General features: G+C 46.4%; 8 protein-coding genes across 8 annotated transcripts; 6 read left to right on the top strand and 2 right to left on the bottom strand.

Annotated features, from left to right (window-relative positions):
* The first annotated feature begins 1,785 nt into the window (after positions 1-1,785).
* BKA55DRAFT_290537 (L-lysine 6-monooxygenase (NADPH-requiring)-domain-containing protein) lies at positions 1,786-4,023 on the top strand. The gene is made up of 3 exons (XM_046185539.1): positions 1,786-2,922; positions 2,977-3,547; positions 3,606-4,023. The coding sequence occupies exons 1-3, from the start codon at positions 1,961-1,963 to the stop codon at positions 3,675-3,677; spliced, it is 1,605 nt and encodes a 534-aa protein (XP_046053411.1). The 5' UTR covers positions 1,786-1,960; the 3' UTR covers positions 3,678-4,023.
* BKA55DRAFT_290745 (uncharacterized protein) lies at positions 4,012-4,917 on the top strand. Its single transcript, XM_046185540.1, has 2 exons — positions 4,012-4,242; positions 4,321-4,917. The coding sequence occupies exons 1-2, from the start codon at positions 4,156-4,158 to the stop codon at positions 4,696-4,698; spliced, it is 465 nt and encodes a 154-aa protein (XP_046053410.1). The 5' UTR covers positions 4,012-4,155; the 3' UTR covers positions 4,699-4,917.
* A 630-nt stretch (positions 4,918-5,547) lies between these two features.
* Positions 5,548-10,493, top strand: BKA55DRAFT_505038 (uncharacterized protein; the record flags this gene model as incomplete). The annotated part of the gene is made up of 6 exons (XM_046187158.1): positions 5,548-5,726; positions 5,955-7,367; positions 7,420-7,663; positions 7,718-8,238; positions 8,729-8,788; positions 9,107-10,493. 6 exons carry the CDS (start codon positions 5,548-5,550, stop codon positions 10,491-10,493), a joined length of 3,804 nt encoding a protein of 1,267 aa, XP_046053409.1.
* A 1,321-nt stretch (positions 10,494-11,814) lies between these two features.
* BKA55DRAFT_505330 (major facilitator superfamily domain-containing protein) lies at positions 11,815-13,604 on the top strand (the record flags this gene model as incomplete). Its single annotated transcript, XM_046187178.1, has 6 exons — positions 11,815-12,016; positions 12,097-12,227; positions 12,283-12,331; positions 12,398-12,562; positions 12,613-13,007; positions 13,065-13,604. 6 exons carry the CDS (start codon positions 11,815-11,817, stop codon positions 13,602-13,604), a joined length of 1,482 nt encoding a protein of 493 aa, XP_046053408.1.
* Positions 13,605-13,698: 94 nt separating this feature from the next.
* On the bottom strand, positions 13,699-15,736 carry BKA55DRAFT_536526 (uncharacterized protein; the record flags this gene model as incomplete). Its single annotated transcript, XM_046189838.1, has 2 exons — positions 13,699-15,420; positions 15,665-15,736. 2 exons carry the CDS (start codon positions 15,734-15,736, stop codon positions 13,699-13,701), a joined length of 1,794 nt encoding a protein of 597 aa, XP_046053407.1.
* Positions 15,737-16,146: 410 nt separating this feature from the next.
* BKA55DRAFT_290461 (phosphatidic acid phosphatase type 2/haloperoxidase) lies at positions 16,147-17,518 on the top strand. The gene is made up of 4 exons (XM_046185538.1): positions 16,147-16,390; positions 16,444-16,500; positions 16,554-16,647; positions 16,704-17,518. The coding sequence occupies exons 1-4, from the start codon at positions 16,325-16,327 to the stop codon at positions 17,399-17,401; spliced, it is 915 nt and encodes a 304-aa protein (XP_046053406.1). The 5' UTR covers positions 16,147-16,324; the 3' UTR covers positions 17,402-17,518.
* A 116-nt stretch (positions 17,519-17,634) lies between these two features.
* BKA55DRAFT_504684 (nucleophile aminohydrolase) lies at positions 17,635-18,572 on the bottom strand (the record flags this gene model as incomplete). The annotated part of the gene is made up of 4 exons (XM_046187115.1): positions 17,635-17,762; positions 17,815-18,233; positions 18,301-18,485; positions 18,549-18,572. The coding sequence occupies 4 exons, from the start codon at positions 18,570-18,572 to the stop codon at positions 17,635-17,637; spliced, it is 756 nt and encodes a 251-aa protein (XP_046053405.1).
* Positions 18,573-19,783: 1,211 nt separating this feature from the next.
* Positions 19,784-22,464, top strand: BKA55DRAFT_503688 (transcription factor S-II, central domain-containing protein; the record flags this gene model as incomplete). Its single annotated transcript, XM_046187030.1, has 2 exons — positions 19,784-20,527; positions 20,581-22,464. 2 exons carry the CDS (start codon positions 19,784-19,786, stop codon positions 22,462-22,464), a joined length of 2,628 nt encoding a protein of 875 aa, XP_046053404.1.
* Between the last annotated feature and the right edge of the window lie 3,104 nt (positions 22,465-25,568).

Raw genomic sequence — 25,568 nt, 5'->3', positions numbered from 1 at the left:
AGTATGGGTATCCTGTTAACATGCCTCGACCCTTGCTCATGGTCTTTTTCTCTGCCCATTTGATGCTCATCGTTTCCTCATTCAACATCGAGTGCCGGACTCAACCCACGCCGCCACGCATCCCTGGAGGGTCCCTCCACGCTGGGGGCTTGCGACGGGTTGGGAAGCTCTCGTTAGACCCGCAAGCCAGCGTGATACTGCTCGGAGATGATGAGTGGGCAGTGGCGCCTCGAAGTTCACTCATGCGCTACGGAACTTCACGGCGTTGATGAAGTCCCACGAGGAGGGTCCACGAGGTACGCCGCGGCCATGGACGTGGAGGAGTAGGCCACAGAGTCTTTGACTGCGCGACATTTTCCATCCATTTTTCATCCCTTGCAGTCCGATGACTGGCCTAGTCTGTCGTCTTGATGTATCGTGTCGCCCATCATGCAGCGGCTGACAGAGCCTTAGAAGTTTTGACACAACCATCAGAACCCATCCCAGACGGGGCCTGCATGAGGCAATACCTTAACCATGCTGTGTCTATGTCTTTGGAACACTCTTAACATCATCGCTACTTCAGATGATCGAGGGTCAACATAAGTTCTGGGAGTTACGGTGAGTTTATCGCAGGATTGGTATGTGAGCGCTATGCTCATTCTCCCACTTCACGAGATTCAACACAGACAAAACTTCAGCAGAGAAACTGAAATAGTCACGAAAATAAAATATAGAAGCCCAAAATAGCTTACAAGAACCCTCCGAGCTAAAGCTCGAAAAGGTTGGTGTTTTCTCTGCAGCAGGGCACTCAGCCCACCCCCACCATTTCCCGATCCCACCCTCTCTACAGGGCCTAGGCTTGGGCTTAGTCCTGGTCTCATTCACTGCCTACTAACCAAAGTCTCGTTGACTGACGTTAACTGCAATGGATTCCGTCACCATTCTCGTTCACATTCTGCTGTATTTCTGGCCTGACCCGGCTTCCACTCTGCCGTTCGCTATGCTTTTTGCTTGCTTGGCAACCGCGGCTCCACGCCTTGGCTTGGCCGCCGTGCTCGGCCCAGCCCAGCCCAGGATGACCAGCACTGAGAGCAAAAGCCCAGTCTCTAGTGGGCTAGCTAGCTGTGTTCTTCCCGGCTCAGTATAGTAGTGTCTCCATCATGGATGGTTTTTGATGTATCATGGCTCCATCACAAATGTACTTTCCCAAGTATGTACGTACGAGCTTGACGAGGTTGTATTAGCCATGGAGAACTTCCATGTACTCGTATCCGCCTCCTCCATGTACCTAATGAGGCGTGTCCAGCGCCGGCAAGCGTCTCGTCATGTAATGCAGTGTACCTCGCTCGACTATAGCTTCGCCGGAGCTTGTATGTACTGTACTTTCTTGCTTGCTTCTTTTGAGGGTCTGCAGCTTAGTTTGGCTCCGAATAAGAGTATGGGCACGCAATATGGGACCGAAGCAAAAGCTTGTAGATCCCATCCCCGTCTGAACTACAAAATGCCATATCTCCCCCGTCTTTCGGAACTACTCCGTTCTTCTGTTCTTTCTATCTTCATTGACGAAGCTTCTCTCAAGCCTCGGTGGCACTACCTAAAGCTCTTTAACATATCTCGTCAGAGTTAGACCCTAATTGTGTCACTCTTGTTGCCTACCCCAATCCGGACATTGAAGCTTCATTCGACCTTTCATCTTGTTATATGAAGCTCATCTGCATCATTTTGTAAATCTGTTCATCATACTGACCAGATTGAGTAATACCCGACTTAAGAGAAGGAATAAGAGCTTCTGCAAACCGGTTTTATACCTCGCAGCCTCCCATTCACTTGGTGGACCTCTTCCCGGCTTCTCCCACGTCACGACTTGCAATACGCCAACTTTCATAGACACGAATTGTGTGCTATAAAATCTGGCCTGCATTTAAGGACTTTGTTGCAATTTTAGATATATACCCCTCTTCAACAGCAATCAGTCATCATGTCACCCCACAGCGAGGTTTCATTCAACGGCTCCGAGGCCCCGGTCACCAACGGTACCACCAACGGTCACAACGGTACAAATGGCACCAACGGTACTACTAACGGCCACAACGGTCATGTCAACGGCAACGGCGTTGCTCCTACTGCCCGCCATGGACCCCGCGTTCACAAGGAGAGATCTCCTTATCTCGAGTCCGCGGGAGCGGACTCTGAGTTTGACCTCATCTGTGCTGGCTTCGGCCCCGCATCTCTGGCTGTAGCCGTCGCTATGCACGATGCCATCGCCGAGGGCAAGAAGCTTCGCCCTGATGGCGCAGCTCCCAAGGTGCTTTTCCTCGAGAAGCAGACCAAGTTCGCTTGGCACGCCGGTATGCTGCTCCCTGGAGCCAAGATGCAAATCTCCTTCATCAAGGATCTGGCCACTCTTCGCAACCCCCGATCTGAGTTTACTTTCCTTAACTACCTCCACCGTCAGGGTCGTCTCGTTGACTTCACCAACCTGAGCACTTTCCTCCCTGCCCGTACTGAGTACGAGGACTACCTCCGCTGGTGCTCTTCTTGGTTCGACCATGTTGTGAGCTACAACAACGAGGTTCTCTCTATCTCCCCCGAGAGCAAGGAGGCTGGTGCCGTCAAGACCTTCACTGTCCAGGCTCGCAACGGCAAGACTGGTCAGGTTCAGTCTTTCCGCAGCCGTCACGTTCTTGTTGCTGCTGGTGGCCAGCCTTCTCTCCCCAAGAGCCTCCCTGCCAAGCACCCTCGTGTCCTGCACTCTTCTCAATTCGCCAACTACGCCCCTCAAATCCTAGCCAAGCAGAACGCTCCTTACCGAGTTGCTGTTATCGGTGCTGGCCAGAGTGCCGCCGAGATCTTCAACAACGTCCAAAACCTGTACCCCAACTCCAAGACCTACCTCATCATGCGTCAGGAGTTCCTGCGCCCCAGTGATGATTCTCCATTGTAAGTTGTGCACAATTGCCCATTATAGGAACCCCTGCTGACGATGACGTACAGCGTCAACTCCATCTTCAACCCCGAATACATTGACAACCTGTGGCCACGATCTGTCAAGGCTCGTGAGACTCTTCTGACTGAGGCTCGCGCCACCAACTATGGTGTTGTTCGCCTGGAGCTCATTGAGCACCTCTTCGAGAAGATGTACGACCAGAAGCGCGAGATTAGCGACGATGAGACCCAATGGCCCCACAGAATCCTTTCTGGCCGTGAGATTGCCAGCGTCGACACCAAGGGCGACGCTCTTGAGATCAAGGTCCAGCGCGTGAACGAAGGTCCTCTCGATGGTTTCGTCGACCAGGAGACTTTCGAAGTTGATCTGATCGTTGCTGCCACCGGTTACAAGCGAAGCGCTCACGTCGACATGCTCAAGGACGCCTGGACAATGCTTCCCAAGACCGTATCAGGACGCAACGAGTCCCCCAAGGGTGTCAACGGCTGGAACGTCGAGACACAGGATGGCGAGCGTAAGCTGGCCGTCGGAAGGGATTACCGAGTCAAGTTCTCCCCTGGCACTGTTGCCGACGAATCTGGCGTCTGGCTGCAGGGCTGCTGCGAGGGTACTCACGGGGTAAGTGATCCACCATGAATTGTTTGCTATTAGCCCGATACTAACATTTCCTCTCTAGCTGAGCGACACCCTTCTCTCCGTCCTGGGCACTCGTTCAGGCGAGATTGTTCAATCTATTTTCAAGCAATAAATGTTACGACAGCATGAATGAATGGATACCTACGTTTGTAATGGGTTTGCAAGGGCAGCGAAAATAGCTGACTGGACTGAAATGAATAGTCTTGCAGCTTAAGTCTTTTTTTTTTTTTTTTTCACTATATCCTCTGTTATTTATTATCTTCATCGTCATTTACAGTACATACTGCAAGTTAGCAGATAAAAGTTGGATTTCAGTTATCTTTCTTGGTGTTCTGTAGATTTTGTTAGAGCCCCACCACGGCATTGAAAAAAAATGTTTAGAATCTCCAATTTCCATTCTCTGTGTATCATACATGTCACATCTCAGTATCGCGGTTATTGTTGACAGGTCGCAACTCTTCAAATTAATGTGTCTCCTTAAGCTTATTCAATTTGCCACATTTCCAACGGACTGTTACGGGCCGCTTCTCGGGTACTGCGCCTAATATCAAGGTCTTAACACCACCCTATAGAAGTCGGCATTTGGTTGCATGTCGCCCATTTCACCAACTCTAGTCCATCGACTGCCCGTTTTGTGTTTTTTTATTCCAGTGATACTCCCTCGTGGGCTAGTTGCCGTAAGACTCGATCCTTGAGATGACTTCATAGTCTTGGCCAACTCTGCACCAAGTGTTGTTATTGACCATTAAACGTAGTATCTCCGTTACACCAAACGGAGCGAGCCTCTGGAATTGGCAATAACTATGAGAATCGCCCGGCCGGCAATGTCATCTTTTAGGCAGAGCTGTGAGGACTGTATGGCAGCGCATGACATGCTTGTGCTTGAACGGGCCTCTTACAATTTGCTCCGGCCAACAGCGAGGCCCCCCATGCTTTCACTTGAAATTGACTCGCTGGTGTTGAGTCATTATTTCATATCTCGGAAGGACCGCTGTAAAAGTTTCACGCTGCCGAGATGCGATGCAAAGGCGGTCCGGTCATCCCAGCATTGCGCTACACACCCACTTGCTGAGAAACATATCATCTTTCTTTCTGGTCTATACCCACTGATGCAGGACAGACTAACAATGTAAAGAAACTGCAAAGAACATGCCAAGATCTTTTCTAACAAGGGCTGTCTTTTTTTTTTTTTTTTTTTTTTTTGCACGCATAAAAAGGCCTGAGCATGGTCTGTATGCAAGAAAGGCCTAGCCCAACAACATCACTGCCATTGACCCTCAACGAGTTCCCCTATTGAGTTTTGTGCAGGAGGTAAAGAGCTTTGCTTGTGTAAGCAATCAACGGTCGAGTCTCGAGATGAAGCTGACAAGGTTGCAAGCCCTTGTCAAGCGACGTTGTTCCGTCTTATTCCATGCAGGTTAAAGAGTACTACCTCGGCTTAGCGTTGGAGTTGTCAAACAGAGATCGACCATGTGTCAGCGTGCACATTGATAATACACACAGCAGCATACCAACTGAGAGTCTGAGAGTGTCTTTCTTTGCAGGGAGAAGCCGTGAATAGAACTTAAAATCAGAGTAAAGTCTGTGCAGGTCTTGTTGCTTGGGCCTTTACCGTAGGCAGAGCAGAGCGGAGCGCAACAGTCGAAATACAGGGTTCAACGAACCATGCCGCAAGCGAGGCGATCCAGGTCGAGGTGATATTTTTGGTGATATGAATTCTCCATAATTGATTGGCTGATTCCGGCTTCCCTCCCAAATTTCCGCACCAACAGTTGAACATCTTTGCTCGGACAGGATTATGAGAATCCTTTCGGGTGGGGGACATGCAATCTTTTCTAAGCGGCCCCAAACGCGGTACTAACCTAGCACTGGTAGCACTCTTGGTAGGTTCTTAGCAGGCAGGGGCTGACTGGTTCTCAGTCTCTGAGAGCAAACGACGAGTGCTCTCCTCTTGGAAACGGAAACTCACGAACTACTAAGCCATGAAGCAGCCCGACGACTCTGGCCCAACTGCGACTACGAATGCAACTGGACCACAATCGGCTCGGCCTCGGGCCTCTGTTTCTGTTTCTGCCTCTGCCTCCCATACTCCGCGTCGGCTTCCTGTCAATCCCCGCCGGCACAAGGTTGCTCCCGAGCATCGCAAGCGTGTCGCTACAGCGTAAGTTGATTAGTTTCCCTGTGTCTACCGGTCTACAGTACCACACCACTGTAGCTATTCAATCGATATTATCCTGCAATGGGTTTGTTTATATCGATCTTCTTTTATGTACCATCTATCGATGTATCAGTTCCACTTCAATTGTACTCAATTCTTCCTGCGTTTCGGCAGATGTCAAGCTTGACTGAGGTTCCCCCCTCAAGTCACTTATCAATCATATCATCACAGAATCCCATGTCTTTATCTAACACACTTCTCGCTGAAAAGGTGCAATGCTTGCAATGTGAGAAGAGTAAGATGCTCTGGTGAGCACCCGTGTCGCCAATGCCAATCCTCTTCACGCGACTGCATATATCCTCTGCCTGTTGAGAAGGTGAGCATCACGCGCTCAGAGCTCGAGGAATTGAAACACAAGGTCGATGTCTATGAACGTGTTCTTCGAGACACAGTCCCAGCAGCTGTATCAAACGCCGTCCCAGATTCTGCAAGCCGCCAAGAACTCTCAGATTTGCCTAGTTGGACCGCCTCTAACCATGACATTGGATCATCGGCCGTTAGTCTAGCGGCACAGACGCCAACGATAGATGCAACAGCGCATATTGGGCGAGTGCCGTCTGAGCTTCCTCAACTTCAATATCCCAGTATACATAGACAATTCCAGCAACAGCAACAGCCTCATCCTCATCCTCATTCTCATCTTCAAGCTCAGCTCTCAGATACTCGAATACAGGAACCCAGCTATGGACTACCACGGTCACATTCTATCCAGCTACCACATCCTGGAGCGACGCCTCATAACAGACAGGATGATGAAGAGAACTTGGTCTCAACCGAAGGTCGTCTGTTACATGACCCTGACGGCTATGCTCGTTTTCTGGGTGAGACGAGTGGCGCAACTTTCCTCGACTATTTGAAGGAATTCATGACTACAGTTCTGCCTCTTGCATATCAAAATCTGCGTCCAGGTTCTGACGGAAGTGCATTTTTGTCAAGTCTTGGTCGTTACCAGACCTACGACTCTCGACCTTTGCATGATCGAGATGTTGACCCGACATGGTTTCCTGCACCCCCAGAGATGGACTCAATGCTATCCGAGCTTCGTTATTTCATCCAAGACGGTAACTGCCACTGGCCAAGTGGAGGCATCTACTGGTGGGGGAATCTCTCTTCAGCACCGACAATCCCTTCCATGGAACGAGACTCGGCAAACTTGCGTCTCGCCAAGTGCCGTCATTTGGCTTTCTACCAGACAGCATTTGCTGTGGTATCTCAAGCTATGATCATGCCGCCCCAGGATATCTCTATAGACCCGCATCTCAGCGAGAACTACTTCAGCCGGGCCCGTATGCTCCTAGGGAACCCGCTTGACATTACACGCTTTACGCCCAACGAAGTATCGGTGTTGACATTGATGGGATTCTACCTGATAGAGATGAATCGCCGTGACGCCGCATATATCTGTGTAAGCAACGCTATGCATATCAGCATCATGCATGGCGCACATAGGGGCTGGCTCGACGAGAGTGGCAAACGCGTATTCTGGACGCTTTATGTATTGGATCGCTACTTAAGCTGCCTCATGGGGAGACCCCCGACCATCATGGATGACGCGATTCGGTTACCGCTTCCTTGCGATGCTCCGTAGGTATACCCCTATCTATGCCCTTTCGCTCTGACTAACCTCATTCGATAGGTCTATGCCTCCTGCAGATGGTCTCAAAGCTCATGTCGAGCTTTCGCGGATTTCATGCCATATCGTATGTAATACATATCGTATTTCCCCTTCAGAAGACGCTGCAAGACCTGTGAGAAGCCTCGAAGGGGAGATAAGTATGCTCGACGAGTGGTGTCTAAAACTACCACCTACGGTGCAACTCGCAAGCAATGGGTTGAGCGATGACCCAGCTACTTGCTTGCTGCACATGCACTATAACCAGGTATTTTCTCCACTTCTCAATATCTGTTACCATTGGGCTAACTCTCTCCTTTAGTTAATAATCTTGACTATCCGCCCCGTTTTCTTCGCCTTGGTTAAGAAAGCATTCGCGGAAAAGCTGGTCTCACGACAATGTTCCTTGAGTTCACATCCACAACTCCCTCTACTCAAGCGATGCATAGCGTCAGCAGAACACAACATACGGCTCGCTCGACAGATCCTGCTTGTCAACCATCCTCGAAAGCTGCTCCAAGCCGGCCTTCACTTCATCTTCAACGCTGCCATAGTGCTGATGTTACAGCAGCTGGTAGAGGATCTGTGCCCGTCTTCTCGAAGTGAAAAGGCTCGGTCACTTGACCTCGACTTTGTGATTGGGAGGTTCGAGGATGAGAGCCGTGTTGGTAGCAACTACGGTCGGGACTGTGCCACGGTACTTCGAGATCTTCGCGTTCTTGTGCAGCGTCTTCCTATCCCTGTTGACATGAGCACTGCAACACGTTCCGTCAACATGACACAGACTACGACTACCTACGATCCGATCGCAAATCGAACAACAGTTGACATGGGACAGCAATGGTCAGACAAGCTGACATCAGAGGCACTTCAGCAGCCTATCCTTGTTGATCAAGGTCACATTTTATATAATGAGTTGGTTTCGTGGATTGATGTCGATTGGCAATCTAATAATGGGTATCTCATTTGAGTTGGAGTTGGGCGCCCTGTGAGCAACAAAAGTTGGCGATTGACATTGGGTTTTTCTTTACAGAACAAAAGTTGATTCTTTTTTGGGTTTTTATTCTAATGGGTATTTGGGAAACTGTTGAAAGGGCAAGCGAATGTAGGATACGTAGTTACGATGTTTAAAGTGTATATGGACAATTAAATGTCCTCTAATGGTGAATGGCGAACGAACTATCGGCCCAAGCGTGGCTCAGATTGGGTTTTCCCCCATGAATATGATCGGATTCAAACGTGGAAATAAGAGAGACAAGGATATTCCTGGTAACTCAAATCATGATTATCGCTTCTGTCTTGATGTAATTAAGAGGAAAGTGACGTGTGACAGTCATGTGATGAAGCATGTGGTATTCTCGCAACCTTCCTTCCTCCCTTGGGTTTCCATGCCGTAAGGTACCAATTGTCTCACCCACGAAAATCCTACTCAGCATCCCAAAGTCTCATCTTTTCCCTTCCCAAACGACACACGGCATGCACTTGGTCTCACATCGCCATCTTTGACTGTCCAAGATCTGCAGGCTTTCGTCACAAATGGCACCTCTCAAACATAGAGACGTCGCGACGAGCTTCATCTTCAGATTCCCCGCTGACGGTGAGGCCAAGAAACCGCAGGTCGCTCTCTTCCGCCGGAGCGGTCACGTAAACACATACCAGTAAGCAAAGTATATTATATTACCTTATCAGTGAACCGTGCTTACATACTAAGGCACAAATATGCAGGCATTTCTGGAAGTGTAGATGACACTGACGCGGATCCTCTTGCCACAGCCTGGAGGGAACTTGCTGAGGAAACAACTCTTACACATGACTCCTTACGTCTTTTTCGCAAGGGCAAACCATTCTCGTTCGCTGATGAATCTATTGGCAGAGAGTGGACCGTCAACCCTTTCGGTTTCGTTCTCAAATCGGAGAGCGACGGTGGCCGCGGTGAGGCTGATATCAAAATTGACTGGGAGCATGAGGGGTACGAATGGTTCGATCCAGATGCGATCAACGACTCAGATGACTTCGAGGGCGTTCCGCGCATCCTAGAGAGTCTTCGAAGGGTGTGGTTCAACGTTGACTTGGGCGAGGACGCTGGCAACACGCTTAACCGGGGCTTGGTCGCTCTGCAGAAAGATCACGAAAGCGGAGCGCGCCAATTAGCAACTAAGGCTCTCGACACCTACATCGATGTTATTAACAGACTCGATTTCACTGATCAAGTTCAGTGGTGGAAGAATGTCAGGTTCGCGGGATGGCACCTGTGGAAGAACGGGCGAGAAAGTATGGGCGCATCTATCTTGAACGTTGTTCTATCGGGTTTGGACATAGTTCAAGACGCACTCCCTCCCAGCGGCCCACTAGATAAGAGCTCGATCGATAATATCGTCAGATCCTTGGGCAATTACGCCCGCGACCGACAGAATACCACTTCCAGAACTGGCGCGATGTTCCAGACTCTCATAGAGCAGCATCTATCCGGGGGCGGACCACTCAAGATCCTTACCCTCTCCTCTAGCTCAACTATCACCTCGGCCATCACTCACGTTATGGGAAACACTTCGCGACCTGTGGAGGTTCATGTGCTCGAATCCCGACCACTCTTTGAAGGTGTCAAGATGGCACAGTCAATTGCTTCATGTGCCAACAATTCCAAGGCCAAGACCCGCTTGATAATCCACACTGATGCAAGTGTTGGCGTTGCAGCGAAGGACATAGATATTGTGCTCATCGGAGCGGATCTGATCGACAAAACAGCCGCGGTTAGCAACAAAGTCGGTTCTCTGCCTGCTGTTCTGACAACCAAGTACGTGTCTCCAAAAGCCAAAATTGTCGTTTTGTCGGAGAAAGAGAAGGTACTCCCTTTTGCACCGCCAGGTCAGGAGGAAAACGATCCATGCGAGATTATGCAAGCTTGGGGGGACTTCAGCTCAGCTCTGAGGGAGATTCCCCACTCTCAAGTCACTGTCAAAAACGTGTACTTCGAGTGGGTGTCATCCGATTTGATCAATCACTACATCACTGAGGACGGCGTCACCGGTTGTGAGGGAATATTGAACTATGCCCAGGAAGTTGAGAAGAAGGCTGACCAATATTTTACCAATCTCTGATGCCAGAATCCGAGTAAGACGATCTTGAGCATGGTCCTTGACCCCGACAATCTGGAGAGTTACATTGCCTCTTTCACGACACAACCAATAGCAGTGGCATATGGCATTTTCGTGCCTCTTGTTGCCTTGGAACATCTGACGGAGGCTCGGATTCATATTATCAAAATGTGATAGAATCAGTACGGCTTTGGGGGTTGTCTTACATCGCCTGCACAGTTGTGAGGCTTTGATTCCTCATGCAAGCTTTCCTGCCTGGTGCATCTGTTATTGGGGAGGTTTCTCAAATTACCATCAATAAGGATGCTGGATGTGCATCTTGCCACTCACTTGAAGTGCCTGTTTCAGGCATTGGAAGCTTTACTTCAGCTCACGGGAGGGACCAACGGTTGACATGAGAATATTGTAGCCCGTTTTGGTCGAGGCGTTATTCTAGAACGTTCATTCAAGCCACCCATAAGCCCTTGCTGAAATCAAGGCGCATCTACAGAACGCCAAGTGTGGAACAACACGTTCTCAGTAAGCAGCGCGAAGGATCCTGGATTCTGGGGTATATGTCAGCCTTACAGCCCTAACGACACAGCCCACGACTTAACGAACTCGATCATGAGCAACATGATTTGCTCATCGCGGCAAACTTGGGAGTCCTTCCCTGGTTTGCGCGTAATTGTGGAGGCACTTGTCGATTCGTTCTATGAGTACCCGCTCCTTGGTAATGAGTCAAGATGGGCCTCCTTAGCTCAATTCCCGCTACTTTTCGACCCCAATACAGCCATCCATCACGTTTAACGTGCTTTCCTCAAGCTAAAGATGCGGTCAGTGTGTGTCCCGACACTCAGGCAACCTTGATCGAGGTTACAGTAGTGGCGCTGAGCATCTGCCTATTCGAGGCACTTCCTGTCAGCCTCAATCCCGAGCGTCTGGTCTGCTGTCAGATTCTTACTTCATGATAGGCCAACAGCAAACCTTGATTTATATACGACCGTGACAAACAGAATGACGTCCGGATCGGGCCTACACATGGATCACGCTTACCAGATTCTTGGGACAACTGCTGGAAGTTGGATCATTGGCCCGACCCCCAATTAATCCCTGGGCCTTAGGAATATAGGCGGAGATATCATTAAGAGCCTCCAGGTGTGTATGTTTGGGAGACCTGTGCAAGCGAGAGTTGCCTGTCAAACGCGTGCCTATATGAACCCGGCAACGACGCCAATGCACTGCTCATAGTATCTGTGCAGTGTCTCACAAGGAATTTGCCTGTCTCCTCTTTTTTCGGGAGAAAACCAAACCGTTCACATCTAAAACTGGATTAGAAGCAGCCATGTCCGATCAAGAAGCCCTCCAGCCGACCAAGTCGAGCAAGACTCCATCGAGTCAACCCGCTGCCTACTCAGTCGAGCAGAACAAACAGAGAAGTCGAGCACTCAATCAGAAGCTCGATTTTGCGTTGCTTCCACTTCTTTCACTTCTATATCTGTTCAATGGTCTAGATCGTGGCAATGTTGGCAATGCCGAAACCCAAGGTAAACAACATCTCCTAGTCCCCCTCCCTTCGTACGTGCTCGATCGGTATCTGACAGCTTGTTATCAGGTTTTACTACAGACATAGGGGCTGAGCCGGATGATTTGAATGAAGCGGTCTCTCTATTCTTTGTTACTTTTGTTGTCTTGCAACCCATTTCTGCCGCAGCTGGTCGTTATATTGGTGCTAAGCATTGGATCCCCTTTTTAATGGTGATTCAACTATGCCACAACTAAGAGTCTGAGAAGTTACTGACACATTCTACAGTTTGGCTGGGGTGCAGTGACAATTGGTCAAGCTTTCATCAAAGGACGTGGTCTGTAGCCCATCCGTCCACTTCATGTTGTCACATCTTGTCAACCCTCTTCTGACCTCACTCTAGGGGCACTTATCACCACACGTTTGCTCATTGGTGCCTTTGAAGCGGGCTTCTACCCCACGGCCGTTGCGTATTTGTCGTTCTTCTACCCACGTTACGACTTTTGTGTTAGACTCGCTCTATTTTACGGACAGTATGCCATCGCTGGAGCCTTCTCTGGCTCAATTTGTGAGTTCTGGTTGTAACAATTTTTCAAGCTGATTACTAACTCCTTCAAGCATACGGCATCTTTCATCTCCGTGGCGGTGGCCTCAAGAACTGGCAATATCTCTTCCTCATCGAGGGAGCACTGACATGCTTCTTTGCTATCATTGCTTGGCTGTGGCTACCTAAAGGTCCTGGCTCTGCTTGGTTTCTTCGTCCAGATGAACGAGAGTTTGCTGTCGAACGTATGAAGCAAGACAACGCCGAGTTTGTACAACATGAGTACAGCGAAGATGGTATCGAAGAGAACCGTTTGAGCAAGAGAGATTTCGTGGAAACGATGAAAGACTGGAAGCTGTGGACCGTCCTACTGCTCAATATCTGCGCGAGTGTCCCCAGCGGTGCCTTCTCAGTTTTCCTGCCCCTTGTTGTTCAGGGGCTGGGTTACGAGTCTATTCTTGCCAACCTGGTATGTTCTGCTTATATTGTAACCTCAAATGAACTTGACTGACTGCGAGCGATCTAGATGACAGTTCCGCCCTTCGTCTGTGGTGCTCTTGGCCTTTACGCCTTTGCTCTAAGTTCGGATCACTACAAGGAACGGGGATATCACATATTGGGTGGTTTGGTGATTGGTATCATTGGCCTGATCCTTACTGTTACAATCTCCTCGAGCACTGGGCAGTACGTTTCACTTTGTGTACTTCTATCCGGCGTATACATTTCGGCTCCTCTCACTATGGCATGGCTCAGTGGCAATACGCCTGAGCCTGGCAAGCGAGCTCTTGTGCTTGGCGTCAATGGGTTCGGTAACCTTGGAGGCGTGATCGGGGCGCAGTTGTACCGACAGCGATACAAGCCCCATTACAGATTTCCATTTTACGTCACGCTGGGCTTCCTTGCCATCGCCTTAGTCGGATATTTGTCCTATCGATTCATGCTTGCAGCAGTCAACAAACGCAAGCAGGCGATATTGAGCACAATGTCACCAGAGGAGATCGAGAGTGAGAGACTCAATGACCGCCGATACGCAGACAAGAAGTTGACTTTCATGTATGGACTGTGATTGTCTATATCGACACAACCTAACCATGGTTGGTCGCTAGAACTAGATCTGCTAGATAGATGCATATCCAGATACAAGGTGCTATTTCCCAATATCATGGTTCTTTTTCTGCGACCTTCATGCTGGCCAATTGGCTCTGCAATCCTTGTTTTCCTACCTTCATGGCCATCTCCAACTCCCTTTCTTCATCTCTCAATCGGGCTTTACTAGCCGCCACCTCTCGATCGCGCTTCCTTTTCTGTTCCTCCACCACGCGGTTTCTCTCCTCCAGTGCCTTCTCACGCTTCTCGCGGGACTCGCGCTGCTTTCGCTGCTCCTCGTCGTCCTTGGCTGCATCTAGGTCCTCTGGTGGGGGAGGCAGATTGCTCACGTAAGCCTCGATCAGAGGATCGCGGATCTTGGGCTCGAGGGATATGAAGCGAATGTCGGTGAGGACCGGGTCGGGTAAGCCGGTAGATAGCGATTTGTTGTTTAGTAAGTGCACCGGCTGGGCCTTGAGCAGGGCAGTAAGATCGGACTTGAGTTTGGACTGGGACATCTTGAGGCGACCAATGTGTTCTCGATACGCCTTCTCGCGATCCTTGTCGGTGATCTTGTGATCTTTCATGACGTCCTCTTTCTTGTATTTTCTCTTGAACTCAGGCCAGTACAGCTTCGGTGTCGCCTTTTCTTGCAGGAATGCCATGTAAGCAATACGAGGATCCCGCTTTTCCTGCCTGGCTCGTTGCTCCTTCAACTCCGCGATCTTCTCACGCGTCCACTCATCCCAGCAATCTCGACGTGCTTTCGTAGTGCTGAGTGCTGTATATCGCAAGTCATCGATGATTTTGCCTTCCTCCAGGAGTTTCTCCCACGGACTGTATGGGTTGATGTTGAAGTCGTTCAAGAGATCCTTGAACAGGTATTTCGCGTCGTCTTCGGATAGAGGCACTCCCTCGGCACCTTCAGGCCATTCTTCAGCGTTTCCATCGTCGTAATCACCTGGTTCAAGGCCGTAATCGTCTCCCATGGCCTGTAATTGAGCTGCAAAATCGGCTTCTGTGAATTCCATAGGTACTTCTTCGTCTGCATCAGGATCTGCAGTCCGTTGCCGTTTGGAGGGGCGTTCTTCATCGCCTTCACCTTCGCCTTCGTCATCCGTCACCTCGACCTCTTCATATTCGCTATCGTCGTCCAAACCCCCCACTGGGGCGTCGTTCTTTTGTGGTACTGTTTTCTTCTCCTCTTGCTTTCCATCTTGCTTATGTTCCTTTTCTTGGTTCTCTCCTGTAGCTTTCTGCCGTAGCCGCGCCTTGTCAAGCTCCAAAATGGCTGGCATCAATTTCTCCGGTATGCGCCAGTAGCTGGCATTCTTGACAGGGTTGTATACGAAGCGCCTCGAGTACTTGGTATATACGAGAATCCATGGTTCGCAACCTGGGATCGGCTCCTTTCTCCTCGGCTTGTCAACAGGCTGTGGACGCGGTCGGCCTTCGAACCCTCCACGACCTCCCCCATGCCCGCCTCGTGAACTATTGTTATGCCTTTGTCCATTATTATCTTGGTTGAATTGTGCCATATAAGCATTAGCGACGTTGGGGTCGGCTAGGTATGGTATTGAGCCATAACCAGGATATGTGGGAGCTGGTGCTTGCGCAGGCTGTGGAGGCGGCTGAACTCCTGGACGCTTGTATGTTGATTCTTTTGTTTCGGCGTTGTAATAGTATGTGTGTCCGGTCGGCGCGGTATGCTCGCTCCATCCTGGCGGAAGCGGTGCCAGAGCGGCTGCCGATGGTGTATGTGTCGATTTGAGCATCTCGCTTCGTCGCGTCGTAAACTATGACATCAGTTTGTACATTCGGAAGCTGTTCCTGAGATAGCGCTTAATGAAACTATGTATTCGCGCAGACAGAGATTCTGGGTTTGCGATTGCTGAGATTGTGTCGACAGGAGTTGTTTTGTTGGGAGGTTTATTATGGTTGAGGGAGAGCAACAAGTTTCCCTGATCGTCAACCTTCACAGAAGAAATCCGCAAAAGCTTGGGCCTAAGAAATAGTGCATGATGATTTGATGGTACTTACCCTGTAGCAGAGCAGCTCATTGAAATCGTTACCTCGACTTCTTTTCATTTCAAGGTTGGTATAAAAATTCATATTTGTAATCTTACTGAAGTAAATCATTTTAATATGCTTTTATCGTCTTGTTTTCAAAGACAGGCAGATGTTAATCTGTTATGCCTATCGACAATCGTTTCTGCGTTTAAACTTGCAGGAGTTATCATTCGTAAAGTACGAATACATGGAGCAGCAGCAATCACACAGGGGTTGAGAGATTGAAAAGTTTAATAATTCATAATGACCACTTGATCCTGACTTAGGTCACTTGAGGAATAGAAGCGAACATTGATATATGCTACCTACCTAGTTGGTGTACATTAAGTTGTCCATTTTCTGGATTCCCTCATTGATTTGGCCCCAGAAAACCAACCGAAGATCGGGGGCCCTCATTCCCGCTTCGGGCAACATATCCAACCTCAGCAAGAACCTGTCACGTCTTCTCAACAGCACAACAGCACCGACCTTATGAGCCGCGCCCCTTCAACATGACTCGGTAACAAAGCTAAACTTCCTCTTATTTGACAATACAGACATACTGCATTTCCCATTTGTTGCGATACTGCAGTCTGCCTATGTTCCGACACCTCCGCCCGTCAAACCTGATTTCAACCATCATCATCAATCATGGCTCCAGCTCATAGCTATGGCTCGTCCGGCGGACCAATCTCATTCTTGAGGAGGTATTGGAAGGTAAAGTGACTCGTCAGATCGAAGCTTGGTGTTATACTCATTACATTCAACAGACAACTCATGCGCCTGATTATGTCGGCTTCCTATTTCTCTTAACAGGTTGGATCTTGGTCTGTACTATATCGTCACTGAGAGCCCAGAACACTGGTTGACAGATTCACAGACGGTTCTATTTGTTAACCCATTTCATCGCATGTTCTTCATAAACGACTTGCAGATCTCGTATCCCTTTGCGGTCCATGAGCGTGTCCCTGTGTGTACGTCTCAAACATCAACCTCAGTTTCTGTGACCGGACTTAACAAAGACTACCAGTTATGAACTTCGTATACGCCCTTTTCATACCGCTGGGAGTTTTAATCGCTTACAACATAATCGCAAGGTCATCAGCGGCCAAGCATGAAGTCACTTACCTCTCGTTCCTCATCTCTATTGTACTCACATCCTTCATCACTGACATCATCAAGAACGCTGTTGGCAGACCTCGTCCTGATCTGCTGGACCGCTGCAAGCCCGCAGTCGGAACAAAGGCCAACACTCTTGTAACAATCGATGTCTGCACGGCAGAAGATGGCCATATACTGCAAGAGGGCTGGCGATCATTCCCTTCTGGCCACTCATCCTTCTCATTCGCTGGCCTAGGTTTTCTCAGCCTCTTCCTCGCCGGCCAACTTCACGTGTTCCGTTACTCAGCTGGCGGCCGTGATCTCAGCCGCGCGTTGGTCTGCCTGCTGCCACTCATTGGTGCAGGCCTAGTCGCCATATCTCGATGCGAGGATTATCGCCACGATGTCTACGATGTCTGCGTAGGCTCAGCTCTAGGCATGAGCATTGCGTATTGGAGCTACAGACGGCACTTTCCTCGCCTTTCAAGCACCAAATGCGACGAGCCTTATCCGCGACCAGGAGTTGATACTCAGCCGGGATGGCAACGAATCACCGATGATGAGGAGGCAGCAAGAGGGACAGATGTAGGATTCGAGATGGAAAACTTGAGAGGTTCGCGACGCTGATATTGGGGACCAGGAATAGCTTGCGTGTTTGTTCGAGATGCTCTGGCTTAGCCTGCATTGCATTACTCTTTCATCGAAGCATCATGTGTTCGGCAACACTTTTAGACTTGGTCAAGCCAGGCGTTGGATAAGTCTCGTTTTGTGGTCATTTCATGATATTATTGTACAGGGGCAGATAAGAGTGGCCCCGCATTCCTTTCTCCCCATCTATCAAGAATCTATAGCCTTGTTGCCTACTTTTCCTCTGTCTCCTCGTTCTTCGCCAAGTCATGCTCCTTCAGCAACGCCGTAATCTCGTCAGCACTCCACAGGCGGTGGTAGATCTTGCCATCCTCGGTCTGTCCTACTGTCGCGAATTCAACTAGAAGTGATGTTAGCGGGAAATCTGGTACAAATTCATAGGCGAAACATACTCTTCTCGCTGCTCAGCTTGGTAGAGTCCATTGTCTTGCTAAGAACCTTGACCGCCATGCCGCAAGCCTCCTTCAGAGTGCAGTCTTCCTTATAATCCTGCTTGAGTAGACTCTGTGCGCTTGCGTTGTTGGCACCCGCACTTGTAGCCTTCCAGCCACCGTAGTTGCCAGAGGGGTTACTGAGGTAGAGCTGGAATTGTCTACGAGGATCCCAACCAGCGTAGATGAAGGACACACCGAAGGGTCGTAGACCACCGTGTTGGGTGTATCCCTGCTTAAGATCGCAAAGTCGACGCACAAGCTGTTCGCAAGGGATGTCTTCGTTATAGGTGAGGAGGTATCGCTGAGCGGCTTGTCTGGCGTAGTTGATAAGGATGTTGGCATCGGCGGTCATTCCAGCAACGGCGCAAATCATGTTGCTAAACAAATATATTGTTAATAAATAACCTTCGACCTAGCAAAGTATGCAATGGAGGATTTGCGCACTCATTCAAGATGTAGAGCTTCTCGGCGGAAGTGTCTTGCTCCAGCAGCTTCGAGGTGACCTTTCGCTCAGCGGCCAGGACGATACCATCCTTAGCCAGGATGCCAATGGCTGTACCTGCGTGTGAGATGGCCTCTAGAGCATATTCGACCTGGTACAGACGGCCCTCTGGTGAGAAGATGGTTGTCTATAGGAGCCGGTTAGCTTGTTGGGAGAGCTTCGAGATCCTGGAGCTTCAAGGGCAACGCACTCGGGAATCGTAACGACGAGACATGATGGATACGTTGGGATGGCGATATGTGAGAGATTAAGAAGACGGGTAACCTCTCTGAAACGATTAAAAACCAGGTCGAAAGTAACAGAGAGCCGTTGTGATGGTGACAGTCTGGTTGATGGAGCTGAGGCTGTGGATTCGTTTACGTCGTTACCTGTAACGGAGCTCTAGGCCGCCGCGCCGCGTTAGCTTTCTGCTGCTTAGCTGCTTGAGACCAAGGCTGAAGAGTGTTGCCTCAGGTTGCCTAATGGGGGGTAAAGTCTAGCCAATCCACTTAAACCTTAAACTGCAAGGCTGACCTCCCTCATGACTAATCCTATTGTAGCACTTTCCATACAGTTACTGGAAAATGGAAAGTAATGGCTTGTTAATCAGGCAAACACATTGCCACAATCAGGCATCAAATACTTTCTCTTCATTGTCACGCAAAGCAATCACAAGCGTGGGTTGATCCTGGTTGGTTCCTGCCACCTGCCACCTGCCACCACAATTCAGCCGCTGTAGGGCATGGGCGAACAGGCGGAAGCTACTAGTTTTTCTACCTCCGCAATAGCTCCCTCCCCCCTCCAGTTTCGGGATCGCAACACTTCCCTTCTACATCATCATTTCGAGTGATTCACCCAGCGCCATCCTCCCCAACCAGCCCCGAGAGAATACAGCTGCTTCAAATTATCCCACAGGACATCTTAAACACTCCCCTGAACATTGATTCTCAAGTGCGCGCGTCATTCCAACCACGGCACGCGACCTACCGCATTCTACTGATACTGCATCTCCACTATCGCAAAATCGTCGCGCACCTCTCACGCAATTTGTGAGGTCGCTTCAAGGGATTGACACTTTCATCGCGTTCAGCACTTTCGAATTACAGCAAAACATATTTTTACCCTCTTGGCGCAGGCCATATTCCACCTGAGTGCCTGTGCTAGTGAGAGCACCTCTTTGCGCCAACACGGTTAGAGATTTGAAGACAAGCATCTGCGCGTGGATCAGCTGGGAAGAACCTGAATCTGTTCTTGACATAGTCGTGACTCTCAATTATTTCCCACGTAATTACCTCAATGCCTGTCTAAGGGCGCACACCATCCTGCGCTTCGTTGCAACAGTAGAAATCCCTCCCAACACCTGCAACGCCACCAAACGCCGCTCAGCATCGGTACGCGTCGCTTCATCCAAAACACCACATCACAACCATTCGCACATTCTTAATCATGTCCGGTAAGCGACAAAGACTCGCAAAGTCCCCGAAGCAATCCCAGCTCGTTGAAGACCAAGCACCCCCAAAGCGCGACCGACGCCGCGACACCAAGCATTCTGCAGCACCAACTAACAGCAACATCTCAGGCGAAGCGGAACCTCGACGATCGGTACGCGCCACTAAAGGTCAGCATACGAAATCATTCGACGAACTTGAGCCTGCGACCGTGCCGAAAAAGCGACAGACTAAGAAGACCAAGAAAGCCAAGGAGCAGGAACAAGAGCTGGAACAGGAACAACAGCAAGAACAGGAGGAAGAGGAGGAAGATGAACTGATCCGTTGTGTATGCGGCGCCACCGAACAAGATGAAGATTCAGGTGAAGCCTGGATCGCTTGCGAAACCTGCGGCGCATGGCAGCACAACGTCTGTGTAGGGGTAAGCTCATTCGATGATGAGATCCCTGAGCATTACTGGTGCGAGCAATGCCGACCGGACGATCACAAGGAGCTCCTTGATGGAATAGCTAAGGGAGAGAAACCTTGGGAAGCTCGGCGCAAAGCACATGAAGAGGAGTCCAAGAAGAAGAAGCGTGGCGGACGAAAAGGCAAAGGCAAACGTCACAGCGAAACCAAGGAGGAAGATAAGACTAAAGCGAAGTCTTCTCCTGCGCCTGCTCCGGACACAACCAAAGATAAGAAAGAAACAAAGACAGGGAAGCGAAAAGCCCGCGAAGAGTCTCATGATGCTGATGGCAAGGTATGATTTACTTACCCGTTCTCCTTAGATCATCATACTAACACGATGTGTAGTCTGCCAAGGTTCGTCGCGTATCAGAGAACGGGGCAACTCCTGTCCCTGTCTCCTATACACCACCTGATGACCTCGCCAAGTCGATACCAGATTTGCCTGGTTCTCGGACAGGCCCAGCCAAAGCACTGAGCAAGTCTATCAGCCATGTTTTAACATCGATGCAGAAGCAGGGCGAACTGGACCTTGAGGAGGGCAATACAGTTGAGTCTATGACTGAGACCTTCTCGCTTCAGATCGAGCGCGCCGTTTATGATTCTTATCCCGTGACTAAGGGACAAAAAGAATACAACCAGCAAATCAAGTCACTAAGCTTCAACCTGAAGAACAACCCGGAGTTGTGCCATGGGCTTGTTCATAAGACCCTGTCCCCCACAACTTTGGCTACTATGACATCAGAGCAGCTTGCCTCTTCGGAAATGAAGAAGCAGACTGCCGAGATGAAAGCCAAGGCCGAGAAACAGTCTATCCTCTACACTTCTGAGACAGGACCTCGCGTTCGACGAACGCATAAGGGCGAAGAGGTTGTGGACGACGAAACATTTGTCAACGACTCTGCCGTGCCCCTCCCACCGGGACCCCCTCGTCGACCAGAGCCTCAGGCCGTTAAGAAGGAACCTACAGGAGGCGACAAGGCGGACCTGACTTCACACCCACAGCAGCAGGACGATAAGCAGCGATCGCCAAGTCAACCTGATTTCGACATCAACGAAGTCTTCTCTAGTGTCAAGTCTCCCACTACAACTCAGAATCGGCGGCCTTCGGCTCTGGTAACTGGAGCCAATGGCCCGGGCGTGGATCCTGATGTAGATCGCATGCTCCAAGACGAGAACGAGTCGCCCCCTTACTCGCCCACAGAGGAGACCCAGGACCCTGATGTCATCTGGCAGGGCTCTCTTGCTATGAGCTCGATTGCTGACTTCCCAGCGACAGCCAAGTACATCGGTGGTGCCAACTTTGCTTCAGTCGGACCGTGGTCCAAGTTGATCCCTAAGAGGATGACGGTGGCTGGACGAATCCCCGAACAAAGTGCTATCGAATACCTATGTGGTCTTCGCTACAGTAACAGCACCGATGTCATTGTCGTTTCGATTTCACCGGTATCGCCCTTTTCCCATGCTGATTTTCACAACCTTCTTCACTACTTCATCAGCAAGAAGCGGTATGGTGTAGTTGGGGACAAGACAATTGGTAATGTGCGAGATACATATCTGGTACCAGTTCCTGCGGGGGAAGACAACTATCCCGAGTTTATGCTCAACCTGGTTGATAACAAAATCCCCAAGGTCCGGTCGGAACCCATGTTGTTGGCAGTCTTTGTTTATCATAACGAGCCTGACCAGCTCAAACAACTGAAGGATGGGGCTGCAAATCAACAAGATGCCAAAGCCCTGGGATCACCAGCGCCTGCAGCACATGCTCAGAGAAGCAATTCGACAACGTCCGCCGGCCCGGCATTCTCTCCGGCGACCCCACAGGCCCCCCAGGGAGGATTTCAAGGAGGTTTCCCTCAGCAATCATCTCCAGGCCAATGGCAGTCTACAACTCCTGTGCCAATTCCTCAGCCACCGTACACTCGGCCACCGGTGCCACTACAAGCTCCAACACCGACACCTGCACCTGCGCCAGCACAGATGTCAGAAGCACAAAGGCACCAGGCTCAGCAGGCAGGCGTAGCCATGGCACAGGAGCTCCTGGGACCCTGGATAACATCCCCGACCGTGCAGTTCATCTTGCCTCAAGCGTTCCAGATGGCCCGCAAGGAGTGGGAAGTCGTAAGAAGGGTTCTGGAACGTGACCCTAAAGCTCGAGATGACCTGCAGCATCTTGGTAATCTTCTAGAGAAGGAGACTACTGCAGACAAGATAGGGGGAGCTGCTGCATAATGATGTTATGGAAGAAAAGGAGTAACAAACAAGAATACATGAAATGCCAGCAAAGGGTGTGCAGGAGTTGGGCAACAAAGGCTTCCATACCGCGGATTTATTTTTTCCTTCATATGGGTGGGGCGGCATGTATGTGCCTTTCACAGAGTATGGTTAGGGACGGGTTATTGGATTTTATGATACTCTCGAGAAGCGAATGTCGTGGATTAGTGTTCTTTAATATACCTTACTTTACTTGTACTATAGTTATGACTTTCTCTTCCTATTTGTTCTAACGTTCATCCTCGATCTGCCAATCTATCGTAAATGTTTTCGAGGTCCTGAGCCATAGTTAGCCGTTTTAGATAATAGCATATATGCTGCTGACCTACAGGCGATCTTGTGGAGCTGGTAACTACCTGTGTTGAACCGTTGATTGATTGATCGAACTATCTATCTAGGACCTTTCTAATATAGCCTAGCTAATCTCTAAAAGAGAAATAAAATATTATATAATTCTTTTACTTTAAGAAAAATAATTATTTTAATTAAAATATCTTATTAATTAATACTTAATAATTTAATATTTTTTTTTAAATAATAAGATTTTATTATTATAAAATTATTATTAATTTAATTTTTTTTAAAAATTTTTTTTATTTAAAATTTTATTAATTTAATTAATTTTTTTTTCCCTTACTTTTAACCTTATAAGAGGCTATCTAGCTTTAACCTTATATTAATTATTTATAAATTAATATTTTAATTATAAGTTTTTTTTTAATTAATTATTTATTTTAAAGTTTTATATTATATTAATAATTTATAATAATATTATTAAATAATAATAATATTAATAAATTATAATAATTTAACTTTAGTTTAAATTATTACTTTTTTATTAAATTTACTTTATTTATTTTTATATATAAGGTTAATTAGTTATATACCTTACTATATATATTTAATTAATTAAGGTTAATTTAACTTTTACTAATTAACTTATATAAAATATAATAAAATTCTTTTAATTTTAACTTTAAAAAAATTTCTAAACCTTACCTTTATTTTATATTTATTTAACTCTTTATTAATTTAAAAGCAGCTCTTTAATAATATTAACTGCCCTTATAAATATATTAAAGAGCTACTTTTAATATATAAGTAAATTACTTATAAAGGTAATAAGAAAAGCTACCTTATTTAATTAAAAAAAAATAACCTTCTTTTAAGGCTATTTCTAAGTCTTTAAAACCTAATAACTTATTATTAACCTAATTTAAATTAATTAAATTAATATTATATTTCTCTTTTATATAACTAATTAATTAAATTAGGTTATAATTAAAAATAATTACTTTAATAAAGTTAGATTTACCTCTTAATAAGAAGTTCTTTATAATAATAATAATTATTATATATATTATATAAAGTTCTTTTTTATTAGCTGCCTTTAAGGCAGGCCTAATAGCTAGATTAAGATTATAATTATTTATATAATAAGTATAATTATATAGTTATAAATTATTTTATATATTAGGTATTAAGGTAATATAGTTATTATATTATTAATAAGAAGGGTTAAAAGGTTAGGTTAAATAATATACTTTATAATAAATAAATTAACTATAATATTCCTTTAAATAAGTTAAAAGAAAAAGGTTAATTTAATTACTAAGATATAATTAATATTAATATTACTTAATTAAGGTAATAATTATATTATTAAGGTAAATAAACCTTATTTAATTTTAATTTTTATAATAATAGCCTATTATAAAGGTCTTATTATTTAAATTATTAATAAAAAAGCTAAAAAGCTTAATAGCCTTATATAAGGCTAACCCTAGTTTAAACTACTGCTTTTTTACTAATTTTACTTTATTTACTTTTATATATAATATTAATTAATTATATACCTTATTATATATATTTAATTAATTAAGTTTAATTTAACTTTTACTAATTAACTTATATAAAACTTAATATAATTCCTTTAGTATATTCTAACTTTAATAAAATTTCTAAACCCTGCCTTTACCCTGTATTTATCCTAAAACTCTATATATAGACTCCCCTAGCTACGCTCTTAAAGTCTAAAACTATAACTAGCCTAGTCTTTTATATATAATAGGGAGGATATAGAGTACCTATTCTACCTTTATAATTATATTAATAAGCTACTCTTTATATTAGGCTAAGTTTAGGCTTATAAAGGCAGTAAGGAAAGCTACCTCTTTTACTATTAAAGGCTAGTTATATCTTAAGGCTTTTTCTAGCTTCTTTTATTTAAATAGCTTTTAGTTAATTTAGGCTAGAGATATTATATCTCCTAAATAACTTAAATCTATATAATTAATTAACTTAATTAGGCTATAATTAAAAATAATTATCTTAATTAAGTTAGATTTCCCCTTTAATAAGAAGTTCTATTTAATAGTTATAACTATTATATATAATATATAATAATCTCTTCTTATAGCTTACTTTAAGGCTAATTTAATTATATTAATAAGATTATAATTAATTATATAATAGCCCTAATTAGGCTATAAACTATTATAAAGTATTATAATAATAGCTATAATTAATATTAATAAGTATAACTAATAAAAGAAAAGTTAGATTAGGTAATATATTTTAAAAATATAATAAATAAATTAGATATAGTATTCCTTTAAGTAGGTTAAAGAAAGAAGGTTAATCTAGCTACTAAGAAGTAACTAGTATTTATATTATTTAATTAAAGCAGTAATTGCATTATTAAGGTAAATAAACCTTATTAATATTAACTTTTATTATAATAGCCTGATATAGAGGTCTTTTTATTTATATTATTAATAAAAAAGCTAAAAAGCTAGATAGCCTCTTATAAGATTAAAAGTAAAAGAAAAAAAAATATATAAGGCTAAAAGTAAGGGAAAAAAAATAAAAATAAAAATAAAAAGGTATAATTAAGTAAGAGAAAGAGGGTTTTTTTTAAGGCCTTTAACCTAGATAGTTTATATAATAAGTAGCTTAAGGATATTTAGTAATAGGCTAAGGAGGTATTAAAAAAACTAAAAACTTTTAATATATAAATTAGGCTAGTTATAATTTTAAACTATAAGAGCATAACTAGGATA

Source organism: Fusarium redolens (assembly GCF_020744475.1).
Source record: "Fusarium redolens strain MPI-CAGE-AT-0023 chromosome Unknown BKA55scaffold_4, whole genome shotgun sequence".
NCBI lineage: Eukaryota > Fungi > Ascomycota > Sordariomycetes > Hypocreales > Nectriaceae > Fusarium > Fusarium redolens.
Note: the sequence above shows the minus strand (reverse complement) of the source record. Positions and strands in the feature narration are given on the sequence as shown.